This window comes from Desmodus rotundus, chromosome 2 (genome assembly GCF_022682495.2).
Source record: "Desmodus rotundus isolate HL8 chromosome 2, HLdesRot8A.1, whole genome shotgun sequence".
NCBI lineage: Eukaryota > Metazoa > Chordata > Mammalia > Chiroptera > Phyllostomidae > Desmodus > Desmodus rotundus.
This window is the reverse complement of record NC_071388.1, coordinates 200,750,450-200,771,527: the sequence shown is the minus strand read 5'-3', so window position 1 is coordinate 200,771,527 and position 21,078 is coordinate 200,750,450. Positions and strand designations below refer to the sequence as shown.

The following is a 21,078-nucleotide window of genomic DNA, read 5'->3' as shown; positions in this document are numbered from 1 at the left end:
ATTCTGTGAGCCAAGAAGATCTTTTATCAAAGTATGGAGTTCTTTGAGCCAAAATAGTTTTTCTTTTTTTATTGGGATAAAGTTCACAAAATAAAATTCGCCATGTTGACTCTTCAAGTTTGTAATTCAGTGGGTTTTAGTATGTATATTCATACGGCTGCGCGACCATCGCCACCACTTCCGGCATGTTTCTCACACCCCAAAGGAAACCTGGAACCTCCCAATTATCCCCTCTGCAAACCTCTGAGAACTACTAATCTGTTTTCTGTCTCTATGGATTTGTCTATTTTGGGTATTTTACATACATGGAATTATACAGTATGTGACTTCTTTCACCTAGCATAGTGTGTTCAAGGTTCATCCATGTTGAAGCATGTATCAGTACTCCGTTTCACTTTATGGCCGAGTGTTTCATAAGGATACAGCACATTTTGCTCATCCAGTCACAGTATTATGGATGGTTCTGCTATGAATATCCACGTACCAGTTTACGTGTGAACCTGTATTGTCAACTGTCTCAGTTATATGCCTAGCAAAGGAATCGCTGGGTCAGAGGGTAACTCTATGTTTAACTTTTTGAGAAGCTACCAAAATGTTTCACAATAGTTGTATCATTTTATGTAAAATCTTATATATGTATTTGGTACATGTGTGCAAAATATGTATTTTTAAATTAGAGGGTTCCTTTCCTAACTTCAAAGAGTAAAAAAAAAAAAGCACTTGAGTGAATTGTAGTTTGGATTTTCAGGAAAAAAGTTCACATAGAAGAAAATTCCACTGAGAGAAATGAAGCAATCATTTTTATGGAAGCATTTTATGTATATATGTATATATATATACATATAGATAGATCTTTTTACTTCTCAAAAATATATTTGACATATAAAGAATTTGAGAATATTTTTATTTCTAAGAAAAAATGGATATTTGTTCCATTTGTTTGACCATCACTAGGGAAAGGTTATGTCAGAAAAAATTAAAGTTTTCTTTCAGAGAATATTTCATTGCGATGAATAACAGAAGTAATTACACAATAACCCGTGCTGTGTTTTGAGAGAGACATTTGTGTTTACCGTGGGCAGACTACAAACCCAGGACATGGAGCCCCACTCATGAAGGGGGCGGTCTGGGAGACAGCAGAAGCCCTGCAGGCCCGTTCTGAAGGACGCAGCCCGGCTGAGCAGTAAGCCCCGCGCATGGAGTTGGTGAGGCGCGCTTCCAGGTGGATCGAGCCCTTGGCCACAAACCCCTGGTGAGTGTCCTCAGTGCTTTCATTCGATAATGTCTCCTCAATGTCAGTTCTGTACGTGGGGATTATATTAATGCTTCCTGTGTCAAAAAGCCAAATTGTTCCAGAAGTTTATGGATTACGCCTGCCCTTTTGCAACGTGTTTTTATTATTAAACATGGATCCTTGCTGCTCTCCCTGAATTGCACCCACGTAATCTTACCTACCGGGAAGATGCTCATTTAAAGGCCGCAGATCTTTGCTCTTACATACTAGGTTTGAACAGCAAAACCCTTCCTCTATGTCCAGAGCAACAGAGTCCCTATAACTAGCACAGTTAGGACAACACACTTCGCGAGAGCAGTAGGCCGGATAACGACCCCAACAATGCCCTTAGCCTAATCCCTGTGCATAAGCTCTGTCTCACGGCCAGGGAGATTTAAGGTTGCACGTGGAATTAAGGATGCTAATCAGCTCACCTTTCCAGGGGGAGATTATCCTAGATGATCAGAGTGGCCCCGGGGTAAACACAAGGGTCCCTAGAAGTACAAGAAGGAGGCAGGACAGAGTCACAGAAGGGATGTGATGGTGGCAGAGGAGGTCGGAGGGACCCAGCCAGAGGAAGACTTGAGCTGCCGCTGCTGTCGGCTGTGAAGGTGGCCAGGTGCAGGAGCCAAGGAATCCGGGCAGCCTCTAGAATCTGGGCAGGGCAGGGAAACCGATTCTCCCCTAGTGCCTCCGGAAGGAACCCAGCCCTGCCAACCCCCTGGTGTTCGCCAGGGAGACCCGGTTTGGACTTTGACCTCCAGAAGCATGTGATAATGAATGTGCGTTGTGTTATGCCACTGAGTTTGTGGTGATGTGTTGCAGCAGTAGTAGGAAGCAAAAATGATATTGTGACAAGTGACTAAAAACATGTTGGGCGTAAAGGTATAGAAATGTTAAATAGTGAACAAGAGGAAGTTTTGAAGCTGCTGAACATGTATTATGGGCAATGAAGAAGGAGAGGAGAATGTATCTATCAGAAGTGCTTATTTGGAGAGGGTGTGGCAGAAACTGCAACGTAATCTTCATTGCGAATGGTTCTTTAAAGAAACCATTACCTCAAAACATATACAGCAGCAGGAGGAGGCAGGAGAGCGTAGGCAGAAACAGTAGTGGGGTTCAGACCTGACCTGGGCCATCCCTTCCCCCTCAGTGCTGCTCTGCCTGCCACCTTTTGGGCACGTTATTCAACTTTTCTAAGTCTGTTTGCATTGGGTAAAATGTGGAAAACATGTGCCCTGACCACAGTTTTAACGAGACTCAACATGCGGAGGCCCAGACTGCGAGGAGATATGACCTATCCTTATTTACAAATGCCCAAAGTGGTAAGGACTCACTTAACAAACAATAGTTGTAAATACTTGAACTTGATTCAAAACAGTTTATTACAGCGTTCGACACCTCTTTTACTCCTTTACTCTCTTAATTTACTTACCTGCTTCACTGAAATGCCAACCTGGCCTTTTCGGGAATTGTCATACATTTGAATAGAAGGGTTAGGAGAAGGGGGACTTCAGTGCAGAGGCAGGTGAGTGCCTCCCATCACCCAGCCGGTGGCGTGGGCGTGGCTCTGTGGCTGTCTGTAGTGTTGACCGGCATCTCCACAAAGGAGGAAGGAGGAGAGGGTGGAGAAGGAAGGCTACCTAGGACTTGAGCTTTCAGGTAGGAAATGATTCTGCAGAACAAAGGACAAGGCTGACAGGAATCACAGCCCGGGCTGGGGCCTTCGGCCTCCCACTCTTGGGGACCCGGTAAGTAGAATTCCCAACTCTATCACAGCTGTTTTAAGGGTGGATACGGAAGCTCTTGGGCAAATATAAGATGGAAGCAAAGGTATGTGGATGTTTAGTGGTTTTCTTAGTCAGTTCTGGCTGCTGTGACAAGCACCACAGACTGTGTGGCTTCTAAGCAACAGGAATTGATTTTTCACAGGTCTGGAGCCTGAAAGTCTGAGATCAGGGTGCCAGCAAGGTTGGTTCTGGGGGGCACCCTCTTCCAGATTGCAGACCCCTGACTTCTCATTGTATCTTCCCTGGTGGGAAGAAGGTGGGAGAGCTCTCTGGGGTCCCTTTTATAAGGGTGCGAATCCCATTCATGAGGACTCCACCCTCTTGACCCACGTACCTCTCAAAGGCCACATCTCATAATACTATCATACTGGGGTTAAGATTTCAACATATGCATGTGAGGGGCATTCAGACCATACAGTGGTCTCTTTGGTTCATCTCTCTCTGTTAAAATGTGTCTATAATAATGATGCTACCCCTATGGATTTCTGCCTCAATTATAAGACCCTGAGCTACCTAACTCATCCCTAACAAGTGCACTTATTTCCATTCCTTCTAAACCATCTCCCAGTCCAATTAGGTTTTCCCTCCTCCCTCCTTCCAGCTGGCTTTACATACTGTCTTTCAGCCTACACTGTCTTTGCCCTGTCCCTGAGCAAAGCTGCCTCCTTTCCTCTCCAGTTTTCATCCTGAGAGTCATCTCCCTTCACACATCTATCCATGCAGGTCTCCCCTTCAGGGTCCCCATGGTACCTAGCACAGTGCGGACCTCACCAAATGGCTGTGAGCACTCCCTGACTGATTAATAAGGGGAAAGGTAATGAAGACAGCCAGAGAGGGGGCGATATCTATTTTGTCACTGATGATAATGAGCTGGTGACAGCAGCCTATCAGACAGAAAGAGAAGCTTTCTAGGATTAATTTCTTTATTCTTGCTTTGTTTAGTTTGGTTTGCATGAAAACAGTTTAAATTCATCTGCAATTTTTGCTTTTTTGTAGGTCACTTATCCTTATTGTCTTTTCTATGCAACATGCATATGGGGTAAGTAGAGTGATGAGCCATGATTGCATGTTGAAAACTCACTTTATTGAATGCATTGCTTTTGTTATACTTTTAAACAGGCCACTCTCTGGGATTCAGTTTTCTCATCTGTACAATGAAGGGCTGGACTAGATGAGCTCTAAGCTTTCTTTTATATTTTACAGCCAAGACTGCTTACCAAATTGCCTCTAACTGGTATCGGAGATTTCTTATTTTATAATATAACCTTTCTTAAAAAGCTTTTTGGAGAGGGCCAGGAAGCAGCTGGCCCCCTTCAAGATTAAATCAAGAAGTATAAGATTAACTCTGGAGAAAGATAAGCCTAGAACATTCTGTAATAAGATCTGAGAATCTAAGTTATTAAAACCCAAACTCATGTTTCTGGGAAATTCTATGGGCTGCTTGTAACTCAGGTTCATCTCGAGATAACTGGACTGGTTTAAATCACTCCAGTGCACCCATTTCTGTCCGTCCTCTCCAGCTGAGATCCACCCAATCCAATTTCTATGATGCCAGTTACCATAAGTCTTTTCAAAGCAAGTCCAGTAGGAAGTGTCTGTTCTCCTCTTCTTACCAACCAGGAGTAGAAGGCACATGTGTTCAGAAATGAGATGCCTTGGTTCTTGACTCTGACAATGGTTCATCTCAGTTTATCCAAGACTCAGTTTTCTCCTGATTAAAGTAAGGATGATAAGACTTGCTCAGCTTAGTTCACTTGCCTTTGAGAACATCACCAGAAATAATAAATGCAAACACACTGCAGTGTATATGTGTGGATTTTTTCTGTTTCTCTTACTTGGTACTTCTAAGTTTATTTTTGTATTTTTTTTCAATTGTGAAAGTTGATAGAGTCCCGAATTTCACTTCCTTTGTCCTTATGTTCACTATGAGTGAATTTGATTCCTGGACTAGATTGTCCTGCACTCTCCTACCAGCCCGTGTATACAAGAGACTCTAGAGTTCTCACAGAGAGCGCTTATACTATCCTTGGGTTTTAGATGTAGAGATATAAATTGCTGCAGTAACTATGGGAGGTAATCTGTCCTTCAGGATTTTAAGTTCACATACCTGTTGACACAGGACTTTCTCCTTTTGGAATTTATCATACGTATTTATACTGACGTGTGCATAAAGATAAGTGCGCAAGAATACTAGTTCCAGGATACTGTTCAGGAAGTGAGATGGCTAAATGTCCATCAGTAGGGACTAATTATACAAGTTACAGTACTTGGTCTGTGGATAGCCAAAGTTATTATTTTGGCATGAGTTTGAAGTCATATGTTTAAGTGAAAAGAGCAGAACACAGGGAAATATACTATTTAGGTAAAAATAAAACAAGACCAAAATCACCAAAAAAGTGTGTGTGTGTCTGTGTGTGTGTATACACAATTATTATGTGAGTGTGCTCCTAAGCACCCAGACACCAATTTGAAGAGACTGATTACTTCTAGGGGAAGGAGTGGGGGGCCGAGATGGAAGAGAAAATGTCTTTTCCTGTTGTACTCTTGTGCACTATTTGACTTTTTTTTTATCATGTGCATATGTTATTTATTTTTCAAAAAAGAAAATGGAGGTACACATGTAATAACTTACTTTCTATGCAATAAATAGTTATTTCAAAGTATCTGTGATAAAATGGACAGTGACATTTCCGTTTCCCCCTTTGAAGAAGAGTGACGTTGGTTTTAGAGACTGTCAGTGTAACCCCAGTGAATCCGGTTTATGCTTTGAATGCTGACTTGTCTGAGATATAGTCTTTATCTTCTTTTAATGGGTTTCCACAGTCAGTTTCTGAGGTGCACCTTCTTCCTCTATAAACGCCTCCTCCTTTTCAAATGATGTTCATTGTGATATGTCTAATGTAGAGGAGCTTTGTAGGGACTAAAATCACTTCTCACTTTTTTCTTTTATTGGTTCAAATCAAAATTTTATGTGCAACTATTTCTGTCTCTTTATTAGAATTTGATGATCTATTTAAAACTTATTTTTCTTTGAAGTGTAATTTTGTTACGAACATCTCAGTGATGTTTGGCACAATTAAGTAAAAAAAAAAAAACAAAAATAAAATAACAAACTTGCCTTTATTATCAAGCCACCTAATCAACTGACCCTCTTTTTCCCCTGGTTATTTTGATATTTCACTGAACACATAATAATGAGCCCAACCTTAAACGAACCCAAGTGTTCAGACTAGTTATTTTAGGTGTTTCCAGGCTGTCCTGACCTGGCCCTGGGCATTTATTTAATTTTTTTTGACCTAATCAGGTTTTTGAACTTAATGTTTCTGCATCATAGGTAACAATGTTAATCAAACCTCAAGAGGCATATATTTCTGAAACTTCAACTACATTTTTTAACTTAAAATTATCTAATTGCTTGGCTCTTGTCAAGATTTAAATTCTTATATACTTTCAGTGACACATTAAGAGTTTGGTTTATAAAGATGTCTTTTTATTAATGCTTAATGTAAGATATTTTCTGTGGGATTGTTTCTGAGCATATTTTTCCTGAAAAAAAAAAGCGGTTAAAATTATGTGATTGAAAAGGAAAAAAAGATGCTGGCTAGACTTCTTTCCCTCCCATATATATATATATTCTCTATATGTGTATATATTCATATATACATATGTTTTCACATATATTCCCATGCATACCTATGTACCTGCACTATACCTGACTATTTAGTCAGTGGCGTTGACCTCTTTTCCCTTAGATGGTCAAATAAAAAATGACAATAGTCAATACAACAATAGCTGCCTGGTGTGAATGAATCAAAATTATACCTATTTTATTTGTCAGATTGGCAAAAAAATATAATAACTTTTTGGTGCGCTGCAGAATTTTAGCAATTATGTGGGCCATGAGATGAAAAAGGTTGCAAATCACTGGTCTAAAGACAAGTTTACAGCCTTGCGTTGAAGAAGAATTATCAGTTGTAGACGTGTGTGGTTAATACCACATGCATGTTGCAGTGAGGGCTGGACCAGGCAAGGTCACGCCTTTCTGACCTGACACTCTGTGAACGCCCTTAGCTCCTAGCACCTGGGGCTGCTTTTAGCCCCTCTGCGTCCCGAGCCTCAGCCCCCATCTGTGACTGCACTCAGGGCTCATTTCACTGCATCATGGAGGCTGTTTGTCATTAAGGGATCTACCTATGAAACAGTCACTCTGTTACTGTACTTTCGTACTGAAGTGACTGATACTCTGGGTATAGATAATGAGGATTTGTGAGAGCAAGGGACTGATTTTTCCCAAATCAGTGCGTGTGTGCGTGTGTGTGTTTGGAGAAAGCATTACAGTTAAGAAAATATGTGAGTGCAGAGTGACGTTTTGAAGAGAGTGTTGAAGACAAGTTAGCGGTAAGTGGGAAAAGGGCCCAAGTTATTTAAGTTCAGGAGCTTACTGGTTGAGAAACACCATAGAGGAAGCATCTTGGAGTCTCAGCAAATTCTAGGAAGAACAATTTTAACCCCAAGTGCAAGGCTGTTCCCAGAATGTTGCCATAAAAGGGACTCGAGGAGGGAGACACGCCCCTTGGAGGTAAAGCAAGAGGGTCCTGAAAAAACCCCAGATTTATAATTTAAATTAGACACCATGTGCACTTACAGTTTTCCTATCTACATAGTTTACACTCAAAGATTGTTCAATTCAGTAAACGAATCTTACCAGGCGAGAGAAATGCAGAAGGTTCTGGTGCGTGCACCGTGGCTCCAGAAAGAGCCTTTTAACCATCCTCGCTTTTGTAATTTACTGTAGTTCACACACATGTTTACTCTTGCTCACAAATCATCAACTCTCTTTATTACCAAGCCACAAGGAAAATTCTTTGCCTCCTTGTGTATCAGCAGTGGTCTCTCCTTTTCATGGATGCAAAGGTAAAGTATATGTGGAATTCTCATGAGTGAAGCAATCCAGACCAAGAGCGCTTGGTATGTTGTGCGTACCCAGCTGAGGGATGGGTTCCCGTATACTGAGTCAGATGCTTCCCTTTCCAGAGCGGAAAGAAGTTCCCTGGTCCTTGTGGAGGAAGAGATTGCTTTGTTTGCCAGTGCTTTCCTGAGAAGGGGTCTCGGGTAAGTGATCTACACACCACATGGACTCGGGGGTGGGGTGGGGTGGGGTGGGCGGGGGCAGGGATGGAGAGTTACTAAGGAAACCGAATGAACTTTCAGTTAAGCCAGAGGGGTGAGCCCTGGGGATGGAACTCTGCACAACGTTCTGACATTCTGCCTAACGTCAGTAGTAATGTATTGTCCCCTTAAGCATTTGTTGAGAGGGTTAATCTCATATAAAGTGTGATTTGATTATCACAATCAAATTTAAAAAACCATCAACATGGACAGCATACTGGATTTGGAGCCACTGGGAATATTTGACATTAAGTAGTCCCAGATTCTTCGCATGTTCTGGTAGTCGGCAGCGTTTGCCTCTTTTAAACTCAAAGGTCGCCCTGGCTGGTGTAGCTCAGTGGATTGAGCACAGACTGTGAACCACAGGGTGGCCGGTTTGGTTCCCAGTCAGGGCACATGCCTGGGTTGCAGGCCAGGTCCCCAGTGGGGGCCACATGAGAGGCAACCACACACTGATGTTTCTCTCCCTCTCTTTCTCCCTCCCTTCCCCTTTCTCTAAAAATAAATAAATAAATAAAATCTTTAAAAAAATAAAAAATCAAATCAAATCAAAGTTCTGTACGTTCTGATCTGCCCCAAGTGGATAGGACCATGTGCCAGGCTTAGCAGACCGTCTGGCAAGCAGTGCCTGCCCGGTGTTTCATACACCAGCTCTGTGAGCTGCCGGGTACAGAGCAGTCCGAGTGCCGAATGCTGAGTGAGGCGTGCTGGTCGCCCTCTCGACCTTTTAAAGGCTCTGAAAGTACCACCGGGAGTTTCTTTCTTTCTTTCTTTCTTTCTTTCTTTCTTTCGTTCTTTCGTTCTTTCGTTCTTTCTTTTTTTTAGACATCTGGATAGTACTATTGAGGTTGAGCTATTTTTTTAAAACTTTTTTTAGAGAGAAGGGAAAGGAGGGAGAAAGAGAGGGAGAGAAACATCACTGTGCGGCCACCTCTAGTGGGCCCCCCACTGGGGACCTGGCCCACAACCCAGGCATGTGCCCTGGCTGGGAATCAAACCAGCGACCCTTTGGTTTGCAGGCCGGCACTTAATCCGCTGAGCTACACCAGCCAGGGAAACAGCCCACTTTCTCACAGCTGACATACACTGTTGTATCGGTTTCAGGTGCACAGCATGCTGGCAGACAATTATATATAACTTACAAAGTGATCACCCAGACACGCGGTACCCCTCCGGCAGCATACATGGGTATTACAACAGTATTGACTATGTCCCCTGTGCTGGACTTTACATCCTCCTGACTACTTTAATCATGGGAAGTTTGTACTTCATGATATCATTTAAAAACAAAAGGCACAAACCTCCAGGAATTAAGTCAAGTCCTGGAACCATAAAGTTCAGCATGATCACTAGTTAGCAACCCTGTGTTCCGCATTCAAAAGTTGCTAACAAAGTAGACCTGAAAAGTTCTCCTCACAAGAAAAATGTTGGCGGCTACGTGGGGTGATGGCTGTTGCCTAGACTTATTGTGGTGATCATTTTGTAATATAGACAAAAACCAAATCATTGCGTTGTATACCTGTGTCTAATATCTTATTTTATGTCAATTAATCTCATTTTTCTAAAAGTGTGGATGCTAAAAACCAGCAACCCAAGAAATGCTTTAGCTTTTTCCATGTAAATATACGCATTATTCAGGAAAAAAAAAAAGCCTGGCTTTTGTGTTAGGCTGTTAATATAAACACATTAAGATTGTATAAATGAGAGAGAAGAGAAATCAGGGCATCTAAATTTGAAGACTCTTTGAGCCTGAGACCCAAGAAATAGGGCTTGGTCTGCTGTGTGGCAGAAAGGGGGTAATGGGACCACGGAACAAAGTGGGACAGTTACCTTGATAAAGCCAGCTTGGTGTGGTCCTCCAGTTTAGATGAGGCTGAGAGTTGCTTTCACAGGGACACTTGGTGGCGTCTAGAGACATTTTTTGGTTGTCACGAATGGGCGGAGGAGGGTGTTACTGGTTCTAGTGGGCAGAGGCCAGTGATGCTGCTCAGCATCCTACCACACACAGGACAGTGCCCACACCGAAGACTTATCTGTCCCCAGCCGCCAATAGCGCCGAGGCTGAGGAACGCTGCCCCAATCCTACAACAGCTTGTGAAGCCACTGTAATTATTATTTCCATCCGTTGATACACGGAACGGAGTTTCCTGGAGTTTTAAATAACTTGCCAGTGTGTGGAAGAAGCAGGAAGCACACCCAAGTATCTGTCTTCTACCAGGCCTTTGCCCCGGGATCAATGGCAAGATGATTCCCCACAGGCTCAAACATCAGTCTTAGCCGTAACTTTGTGAACGCAGGTGGGCACATGGATCTGCCCACGCCTTGGTTTTTTCATATTTATACTATGCATCCTTTCTTCTCTGTTTCCTTGGGCTGTTCAACAATCACAAGTAATTGCATACATATGTAGAGGGTATACTTTGTGGGCACACTAATGTCCTATAAGAGAGTGATCAGCCCATGGGTTAGAAGAGCTCACGGGGTGGGGGTAGGAGGGTGGGGAGGCTGCACTCTGCTGTCTGCATCCCTGATTCTGGGTGGTCAGGGATTGCCGTGTGCAGAACACCGATTGCCCTCTGCCCTTCGTGAGACAGATGGGTCCCATGGGAAGGAGGCAAGTTCCTGCGGAGGTTTTCCAGCTGGGAATCAGGGAGCAAACAGCGGGCTCAGGCGTAGCTAGAGGTGGTTTGGGAGGCGGGCGCTCCCAAGTTTCTCAGCAGCCAGCCAACTTGCATGCCTTCTCCTGAACCACATTGACAACTCAAGGTGGACTCTAAAACTAGGAATATAATGAATTCAGGAAATTTGAGCATCTGTTGGAAGCAGCACAGCCAGGCATTCATTCCTAAGACAGAAATGATGCTCTCTCCCATGGCTAAATGCCTGAGTGAGCAGCTTGTTCAAGCTGCAAATCAAAACTGCTGTGTCTAAAGCAATTGTTGGGAAGCCAGGCTGTCCCACACCCTGGAATGACTGAGTCTAGAGTTTTAACTGGACACTGAAGCTCGAATTTGACAGAGTTGGGACAGGTCCAAGGGCAGCTCCCCCAATACCAACCAAATGAAGTTCAGCATCACCAATGTATGGTTGGGGGGCCCACAGTCTACCCTCAATGTGTGTTTTCGTCAATAATCACTATGACTGCCCCTTTGACCCTCGCCAGCTGCATCGGCGGGGCCCTCACTCTCCCCTGAACATTATCTGAATCTTCCCACTTCTCCAGCCCTTTTTGGAATGCCTTTGCACTTCCAGTCTGCGTCCATCTCTCCTGCCCTCCCCAAAGGAGCTCAGTGTAGACGCCACCCCCTCAAGCCTCCACCCATTCCAGCTGGTGTGGATGTTCCCTGGTGGGAGCCTGGTTTCCTCCTGTGGCCCTGCCCAGGCCCTGACTGCAGCTCTGTTTGAGTGTGCATGTGTCCGACCCCCTTGATTAGATTGTACACATGCTTCGTAAAGGTGGTCATGTGGACACATGGAGACTGCTCGTGTTGGCTCCGGCTCCTAGTGGACATTGTAGGAATATAAGTTGCCTGCTTTTGTTGCTCCCCTTTGAGAGCTGGTGGTCATTTTTTGGTACTTCTTTGACAGGATCACAGGAGATGGCACCCAATAAGAAGTTACTGTACATAAATCAATAAATGAAAATTCAGACACCAGCCTGGACAGGATTTGGGGTGCCCGGCTGGTGGCCAGGCTGCATTGTGCATCTGGGGCCACCTGTCACATCCCAGAGAAGGGGAACGGAATTTGCGGGGAGCATCTCTCCCAGCCGTCTCCTGCCCCTGCCCTCCACAGCATTTAAATGGGCTGTTGAATGGGTCCTCGCACACAGTTCAAATCCCCGTGGGAATTTCAGGGAGGGCCAGTAACAAGCACTTGGAGCAGCAGCAACAAACTTGACCGTGGCCGTACCCGGACCTTCTTAAGGGTTCAGCAGCATCCTGGAAAAACCTGGACTCTGAGGTGGACACCGAGGCTTAACCCTTTGTACTGGAGGGCGGTCCCGTCCTCCCAGCTCCGACAGCCTGTGGTTCTGTGATGGGGAGTGTGGCTTTTCATGCGCGCCAGCTGCGTAATGGGCTTCCCAAAGCATTCTGTGACTGTCGTGATGTTTTCCCAAACTTCGCGATAATCCCTCTTTAAGGAGGTGATGAGGTGGCTTTGGGGAGGATTTTAAATTATTCATGATCAGTTTTGGGGAGAAAACTTCCATGGTTTTGATGGTTGTCTCCCCACTGGAAAAATTACGTGTCTTTGTGGACCAGGATGGGGCCTTTGGTAAGTTCTGCTTTAGTGACTAGTGTGATAACAAAGTTTTATTATAGTTTTTTAGCATAAAATATATATTTATTGTTTCCATGCAGAAAAGTATCACAACTGTTAAATCAACACAACTTTATAATTTAGTGGCTTTATATACAGGAGGTGAAATGGCTTAAAATTTAAGACCTGTCTCGATTATTTTTGGTGCGAACACTAAAATCACACAGTAACAAATCAGCCATTTCTTTGGGAATTTTAAATCACTAAAAAACGGACAAGTATTTTTATCTGCAATCTCAATCACTTGTTCCTTACCTGTCTGAAAGGGCCCGCGTTTCATGATAAAAATGGAACTTATTTGGGAAATTTGAGTTGATGTTAACATTTTCTTATTAAATAGATACAATATTCTCGAGCCCAGTCTCTGTATCACTCACACAGCCGGATCCTAGTGCCATCTGGTAAATGGTTCGGACCAATCATTTCCACGTCCCAAAGCTCACATACGTCAGCTATGCTATGTGATGATGTAAGCAGGTTCCGACGGCAGCTGAGACGTTGGCAGACTTGGTCTGTCAGCTACCTCCTAGATTCTGCTTACTTCTTTTTCTTGCCCCTCTCCTCCAAGAACTAACTCCCCAGCCCTGCCTGAAGTGACAGACCCAGGTGCCATCAGAGGACAGCAAGTCACCTGATGAGGATGTGACAGTTGACCTTGGGGACCATAGGGAGCTGTATAATTCTTTTGATATGTAAAGTCATCAAAATTCAAAATTAAAAAACAAAAAACCCAAAACAGTGCCTAGCAATTAAACAAATGTCCTGGTAGAATTCAGCTGCCAGATTATGACTTTGGCTTAGCTTGTTAAAATGTTTCCCCTGACAGGAGTCTTAACCTTGATTTTTGAAGAATGACAAACTCGAAAAAGTTAAGAGCATAAATCTTCAGTTATGGGATTTTTTTTTGCAGGTGCCTGAGGAAGTATTTCTGAACAGGGCGTGGGGGTCCGGGAGGCCGAGGGAGGAGACATACCTATCATTTTATACTGTTTGGCTTACTAATCACCGCGGTGGTAGCAGTAGCAGCTGATAGCTATAAATGGGAGAATAACCCCAACTCACTAACACGGCTTTCAGTATGCTGGAGAATCCCTCTCTTTAAATCTGACATTTTGGGGGAACGAAGGCAAGAAAACAAGCTTATGTTGGCCTTCTATGCTATGGAACATATCGTATAGTTTCCCCTAACAGGCCAGGTGTACGGAACCTCCCCCGGGAATCCCAGTTGCCGTGTGGGTCTGAAGGCAGATTTTGGAGTGTTTGCCCCTGGCAGTCATCTCATTAAGTTGCCGGTGATTTGCAGCCGAGCCTTTGGTCTCCTCACTTGGAGTTCAACTCCATAGCAACCACTGCTGATTTCTGTGACCCAGAGTGAACCGGGGCAAGGCTGGTGCAGAGCTCAGCAAATGTGGGACTGTGCTGAACTCGAGAGGTTCAAGGTCATTACCAAAGTGGAGGCAGCCGTGTTGCTCAGAAATAAGGGCTATATACAGGTGTACCCCAAAGCAGGGTGTCTTCCATGTAGGAAAATGGGAAGTAGTGTTTGTGACTCTAAGAACACTCTCTAGTGCAAGGAAAACATCCGCCTGAATGAGTTCAAAAGCTGAATCACAAAGTTTTTAGGAAAGACACATATACAGGTCCAGCAGAAGTTAACACCTACTTGAGTCTGGTTGGTAGGATAATATGGGTGTAATAAGTTATAGTTTTAATTTGAACATTTCACCTAAAAATGTCATATGGTGTGCTTGAGTGTGATATTGTCATGTTACAGAATCACATGCTTATGATTTGTAATAAAAAAGGGGGGATTATTCATGCCGGGCCCTGTATTTCTCTTTCCAAATACCATGTTCAATAAATTGCTAAGAAATGCACAGGGAAACAGCTGTGTCTCTGAGGTGCTAATTCTTTCACTCCTCTGTCCTACAGTCTTATCTGTCATTCACGCAGCAAACAGCCTTCGAGCCTTCTGCATGTGCCCGGCATCCGATGAGCCGTGAGGCCTCAACGGTACAAAAGACATTGGCTGTGGCCTGGACCTCAGAGCCCAGCAGGCCAGGCAGAGAGTCACCCTCCAGCTGTTACTTCAGGGTGCCTGCCTGCAGAGGGCCAGACATATTCTAGGCATGGGGCAAAGAACCAAGATCCTTGCTCTCTCCCTGGGGGTGTATTTGGTGCCCTAACTTGGTTTTGCATGGGAGCATGTGGGGTGGGATGGGGCAAAGGAGCTATGGGGTAACGGCTCAGCTTGGACCTGGTGGAATCAGTGCGCATCTAGCGATAGCCTGGAGGAAGCCTATCCTGTTAGTTCCTAAGGCTGTCTTAACAACTGCCATATGCCTGGTGGCTTAAAACAACAGAAATTTATTTACTGAATTTTGCCGTGTATAATGCGCACCCATGTTTTTGGCCCAAACATTAAGGCAAAAAAAATTTCGTTTTAATGTTTTCAATTCGATTATTTATTTATATTTAGAAACAAAACTGACGATCGAATTCCAGAGTATTATTTTGCATACAGATATTGTGATTGCTTTCTAGAGTCACACTTTTAATGCATAAGCATAAATAAAAGAATTAAAAACATTTACATAGATATGGAATTAGCACTACCCATGTATCATGCACATCCTTATTTTTCCCTCAAAAATTTGGGCAAAAAGTGCTCATTTTACACGGCAAAATATGGTACTCACAAGATGTGGAGGAGGGCAGGGGTCCAGAATCAAGGGCATTGCCATGCTCCTTCCACAGGCAATGGGGGAGAAGCATTTCCTTGCCTCTTCTGGCTTCTGGGGGCTGCCAGCATTCCTCAGCTTATGGCCGCATCATTCCAGTCTCTGCCTTCATCTTTACACCACCCTCTCCTCTGCAGGTCTGTATCAAATCGTCATCTGTGTCCCTCTTATCAGGATTCATTTGATGGCATTCTGGGCCCACCTGGATAATCCAGGATAAACTCTCCTTGGGGAGAGTTTAACGCCGTCACATTAACGCTATCACATCTTTTACACTTAAGGCAATATCCTCAGGTTCTGGGGATCAGGCTGTGGAGACCTCCTTTTGTGACCACAGTTCAACCCACTGCGAGTGTTTGGGCAGAGAGAACAGCCTCTCCTTGGTCCCCAGAGTGGGAAAGGGACAGGCTGGCATGTTTGAGGGACCACAAGGTGGTAACGAAGTTTAGATCAGAGTAGGTGAGGGAGCAAGCGGCATAAGATGCAGCTAGAAAAGCAGATCCAGGTTAGCATCGGTGATGAGGAAGGCTGTGAGAGATTTTAAAAAGAGTGGAGGCAGGTTGAATTCATGTAAGATCATTCTGGCTGCTGGGACAACAATACTGGGGAAAACTTGTTAGGAGTCTGCTACAGGTGAAAGGTCGTGGAGGCTTAGCAAGGGGTGAGTGCAGAGGTGGGGGGAAGTGGGTGGGTGTTGGGAATATTTGGGAGACAGAACTGACAGGAAGGAGAGGGTGACTATGTGGGACAGTTATGGTGGGTGGTTAGAGGTGCAGGGGCAGACTCTGATGAGGCGTGAGCAGCTGTGTGCAGTGATGTACGGCTGATGAGCACATTTCCGGGGATGAGGTCGCATCCACGAGTCCAGATTGGGATTTATGGAGCTTGAGGTCAGGTGGATAAAAGACCAGGGCTCAGAAAGAGAGGTCTGGGCTCAGAAGAGAAGTGGGGTTGGATGCAATTGGCCTTCTGGGAATGGACGAGTTTGCACAAGGGAAAGGGAGAAGAGGCCAGGGCAGCCCTGCGGAGCTGCAGGGAGAAAGAACCCCACCACCACGGGTGAGGGACCAGCACAGACGACAGAGCCGGGAGGAAAGCACAGAGAGGGCAGGGGGCAGGAACACCGGAGAGACCAGAGCCAGGTGGAAGGTGGGACAGTCAGCTGGAACCTGGCTGTCTGGGAGCTACCAAGACCCTGCAACACCGCCTCCTTCGGTGCCCACAGCTGGTGTACAATGTTGGGCTGATATTGTGCCATTTTTAAAAAAGGGCAAACCACTCTTCCACTTGGTCCAAGCGTGACCTTACTGGTCAGCGGCAAGGCCACATCTTCCGGTTCTGAGCGGCGTTCTTTCCACGGCTGCCCCTGAAAATCCTGAGTCAACGCTACTCCAGGCCAAACTGACCGGTGGACTCCCTCGGTTCAAAGTGAGGGAACCTGGGCACAGGAAAAAGGTCTGCCACCGCAGTTCAGTCTCCTCACACTGTGTAATCTTCGAGTAACACCTTCCGTTATTTTTATAACCCGCCGGATCTCCAGCTGTGCCCCCTGTGCTGGGGGAGGACCCTGGAGGCACCAGCTGAAAGATTGGCGCTGCAGGCGTCCTTTCGAGGGTGTGAGTGGTGTTATCCTGTCCCCTAGTGGCCGTGTGTTTGCATTACAACCAAGCATTCAGAGAAGCAGGAAGGGGGCCGCCCAACGCTGCTTCGTTAGTTTTAATTATAAAAGTCTTAATCGCTTCAGCGTTCCATGAGTGTGTGTGTAGAATTTATAAAGCGCAAGGCAGTGGCCAAGGTTCAAGTAATGGCGAACGTGGATCCCTGGCCTCAAGATGCTGACTCTAAGGCATCCCTCCAAGCAGCTACTGAAATAGTAGGCAAGAATGAAAAAAAAAAAAAAAGGGTGAGTTCACCGTTTCAGGGTGGATATGAGGGTTTGTAGGACAGGGAGGTTAGAACGACTGGGGTAGAGAGGGAAGCAGCAACTCTGAAGTCAGAGGAAGTGGGTTCGAATCTCTGCTTCCCCAGGCTTCCTTGCTTGGGGACAGCATTTGGTCCCCAGGGACAAGCAGATCAGTGGCAGCCCAAAAGTCTGACTGAAGATTTGGTTTTAAAAATGTGCATGTTCTCTTATCTGTTGGTCTCTTCTCCCGAGCTGTGAAGTACAAATCATCTGATCTTAGTCCTGTTCAAGAAATGTGTCTGACGTAGTCGATCCTCACGGACAGAACCCCAAAGGAATGCTCTGTCCACCTGATGGCCTTTGTCCATCATTTGCACAGCTGGCCTCAGAGCCTGGTGCCGCTGCAGCCACAGAGGGGAGGTGCATCAACCGGTCTGATGACATAGTGTCAGCCTGGCTTTTCAGTGGGAGGGAAGATGACCTGGTGGCTTCTCATGGCATGCCAAAGCTTCCTTTGTCATTTCCGAATGCAGGGGATTTGTTTTCTGACGTCGCTGTCTGTCACGGAAAGTTGTAAACCACAGAGGTAATTCTGTGCGCACAGTAGGGAAAGAAAATCAGGACACCACGTGCGAAAGCCCGCCGTTCCGCGGGGCATTCCGTTGGGTTGCCTGCCGCGTAGCAGTTAACTGGCTGCGCATTATTGATTGTGGGCGAAGGGTGCATGGCTAGGAGTAGAATGTTTCTTTAAGAACATTTTTTAAAAATTAAAAACTTCTGTGATTATTCTGGGATTGTCACAGATATGTCTATTACGGGCCTGTTACTTATGCCTGTTTATTCTGAAGTTAATTCTATTACAGTGAATAAATAAGCTGCAGCACCTACCCAGAACCATAGCTGTGTTTTACTGAGCCCTTCTTTTATGTGAGGTAATTAATGAAGTGGAACTATTGTCTACATTGTTGGGGGTAAATTAATTCCTCAGGGTTGGTGAGCTAGCAATGACTATTTTGAAGATTGGTAGTTGGGAAATTTTCATGAGCAGCTTTTCGACAGATTTAATACTGTTGTAGAAGGCTTAATGTATTTCTTTAAAATTTTTATCCTTTAATAAAATACCTGTTAATATGAAAAAGGCACTAAATATAAATCAAACAATGCTGTTTTTCAACAACCTTTGAAATGTAGGCATTTAGGGTTTTATGGTAGTTTTTCCAATTGCAAAGTGGAGGTTGTATTTGCTGTTTAACAGGGTTGAAATGAAGGCGTGCACGGCCCCTGTTCTGTTTCAACAACAAAGGACACCGCCAGAGCTGCGTTCTGGGGCCAGTGCTGGGGGTGGGGGGGCTGGGCAACTGCTCCCTTTGGGGCGGGACCCTCGTCGTTGTCATTATTGTTGTCATCACCTTCATTGCAGGTTCACAAAGCTACTTTCAGCCAGAGCTGTGGGGATGGCAGGCAGTTCAGAAACACGAGAAGGCAGCTCCTTTTCCTGTTACTCAGACTTCCCTTGAGGGGGGCGGGTGGGGTCTGACCCTATTCTTTTATTAAGTGTTTACTGTCCTCTGCCTTTCTTACCATCCTGACCTTGGGCACCTAGCCTCTGCCTTCCAGGAGCTCACGGTCTGGGGGCTGTGGGGTTTGGAGGATGGAGATGATCGCAGGAACAGATGAGAAGTGTTACTATAGAGACATGTTGGAGAGGCATCCCATTCTGAAGGGTGTGGGGGGAAGCAGGAGATTGGGGAGTCTTCCCACGGTGGGCATTGAGGGGTAACTTGGGGGGATTGGAGGGACACGTCTCAGACAGACCACTGAAGTCTGTGACAGGACAGAGCTTGCTCAGAAATGGCAAGGAAGTCAGTGTGACACACCAGGGGCAGGGGAGGAGGGAGGAGATGGGGGCAAAGGGTTTAATAACGCGAACAACCATCCTTGATTTATTCCTCTGCGGGAGTGTTTTCGATGGTGCTTTCTCAGACCAGGACACAGGGCTATACTGAATAGAGTCATATCATTCCTGCACTGAGTTAAACGTTCTTCTCTGTTTGTTCTTCTCCCTTAGCTCTCTGGGGTTAGCCTTGTGGGTCTACAATGAAGCACATTAGAGAGATTTATAGCCAGTTAATTGGCTGTCTCTTTCCCACTTACCCTTTTATGTTCAAATGTGCATTTTGTTGTTCTACATAATACAGCATTCACAAAAGATAATTTAGGAGTTTTTGTGTAAATTACATGGTAGATGAAAAGGTAATTCCTAAACTCAATAAAAAAAGGAGTTATTTTCCGAGCCTTATATTTAGGAAAAATGGGAACTTTTAACTTATGGTAATTAAGTAACTAAGTAAGATTAATTAACATAGGTAGGAAAGGTCAGCTGAAGTCATTATATATTCTTATTTTCAGACCGTAGTTGAGAATTTGTGCACGCTCTGGAATAAATTGATTTGCCCTCAAAATGCCCTTATGTGGTTTGTGCCCATGTAATTATATTCTATACTTTCCTGTTGTCTTTTATGTAGCACCTATTTATACATTTCAAGTTCCTTGAACATTCTAAGCTTTTAGTATTTTTATGGATGCTCCGTTAACAGTAGCTATAGTGATGATGAAAGGAACCTGGCACAGAGAAGGGAGCAGGGACCTGGGGGCCGGGGAGGGTGCTCCTGGGAGGCCAGACTTGCGTCCCCCAGGACAGAAAGAGCTAGGAGACTGGCAGCCGCTCCTAAGGGGCGGTCACTGAACGTGAATTCGGCGCATCAGTCCGTCCCAGGCAGCAGGGAGTTTGTCATCTCTGTGCCAGAAATGCTCCCCATGTGGGTGTCTGGGGAAACCGAGCTCATGAAACTTGTACCCCTGGAGTAGGAGGTGACCTTCTCATTCAAGGAAAGCCGCACTGCATACACATGATGTGGCCCGGATTGCCTCCTTCACACTTACGAATACGAAATGAAGTAGAAGCAGCTCCAAAAAGGAATGTTTCCTCCACACGAATCTTTAGCCATTTTAAGTGAATAAAAGTTCTGGCAGCCACCTCCCCCCACTCCCCTTAGCTTGTGTTGCTAACATTATGGTAATTGGACTTTGAGGTTTTTCTTGTTAAGTTCCTGGCTTCACCGAACAACAGGATTGATACATGTCATTGACACAATGAAAACAGTAAGAGAACTATTATTGGTTCATAGATAAATGTGTACACATGCGGTGACTCAAATTTATCGCACTGCTTAAATTCAGGTTGAACAAGGCAATGCCACTGTTTCTTATTTTTGTGATGAATTGATCATTCGTGTTTCTGTTTTAGAGTTTGCCCAGTCTCTAAGTTTTCAGTCTTCCCTAGGCCCCAGTGACCATGTATTTGTGTTAGAAGATGCTACTTAAGAATTGGCCCACCTCCCTTTTTAATCTTCCTTCTTAGGGACAACCAGGACCACCAGGGCCCCAGGGTCCTATTGGACTGCCGGGACCTCCAGGACCCATTGGGATTCCAGGAGAGAAAGGGATGAGAGGGGACAGTGGCCCTCCTGGAGCAGCAGGTGAAAGAGGAGATAAGGTAAACTTCTTGAGGGAAAGATTCCTATTAACCTCCTACCAGCATTACTATGGAAATTTTTTTTATAATCACAAGTAGGACCCACTTGCTCGTTATAATGAATTCAGTCTAAACTCCTCGTCGTAATCAGCCCCCTTCCCTAACCCCTTTCCAGAGGAGCGTGTTTTTCCAGATCTCCTCCATGTACTTAGATGCATGACTGCGGCCAAGGGGAGTTGTACCTTTTCAAGGTTTCTTAAAAAACCTAAATGATATTATGTGTATCATGCTGGGCCTCTCTTCTTCTCTCACTCTCTCTCTCCTTCCTTCCTTCCTTCCTCCCT

At 44.9% G+C, this 21,078-nt stretch overlaps 1 protein-coding gene across 1 annotated transcript in view; it reads left to right on the top strand.

The window, feature by feature from the left end:
* The window catches only part of COL4A4 (collagen type IV alpha 4 chain), a 112,487-nt gene that overhangs the window by 10,636 nt on the left and 80,773 nt on the right, over nucleotides 1-21,078 (top strand). Inside the window, exons 2-5 of the mRNA XM_053919143.1 lie at nucleotides 1,083-1,252; nucleotides 4,060-4,102; nucleotides 8,098-8,175; nucleotides 20,621-20,755. Of these exons, the coding sequence (XP_053775118.1) occupies nucleotides 1,197-1,252; nucleotides 4,060-4,102; nucleotides 8,098-8,175; nucleotides 20,621-20,755 (312 nt within the window). The 5' untranslated portion in view covers nucleotides 1,083-1,196. The remainder of the gene's footprint in view (nucleotides 1-1,082; nucleotides 1,253-4,059; nucleotides 4,103-8,097; nucleotides 8,176-20,620; nucleotides 20,756-21,078) is intronic.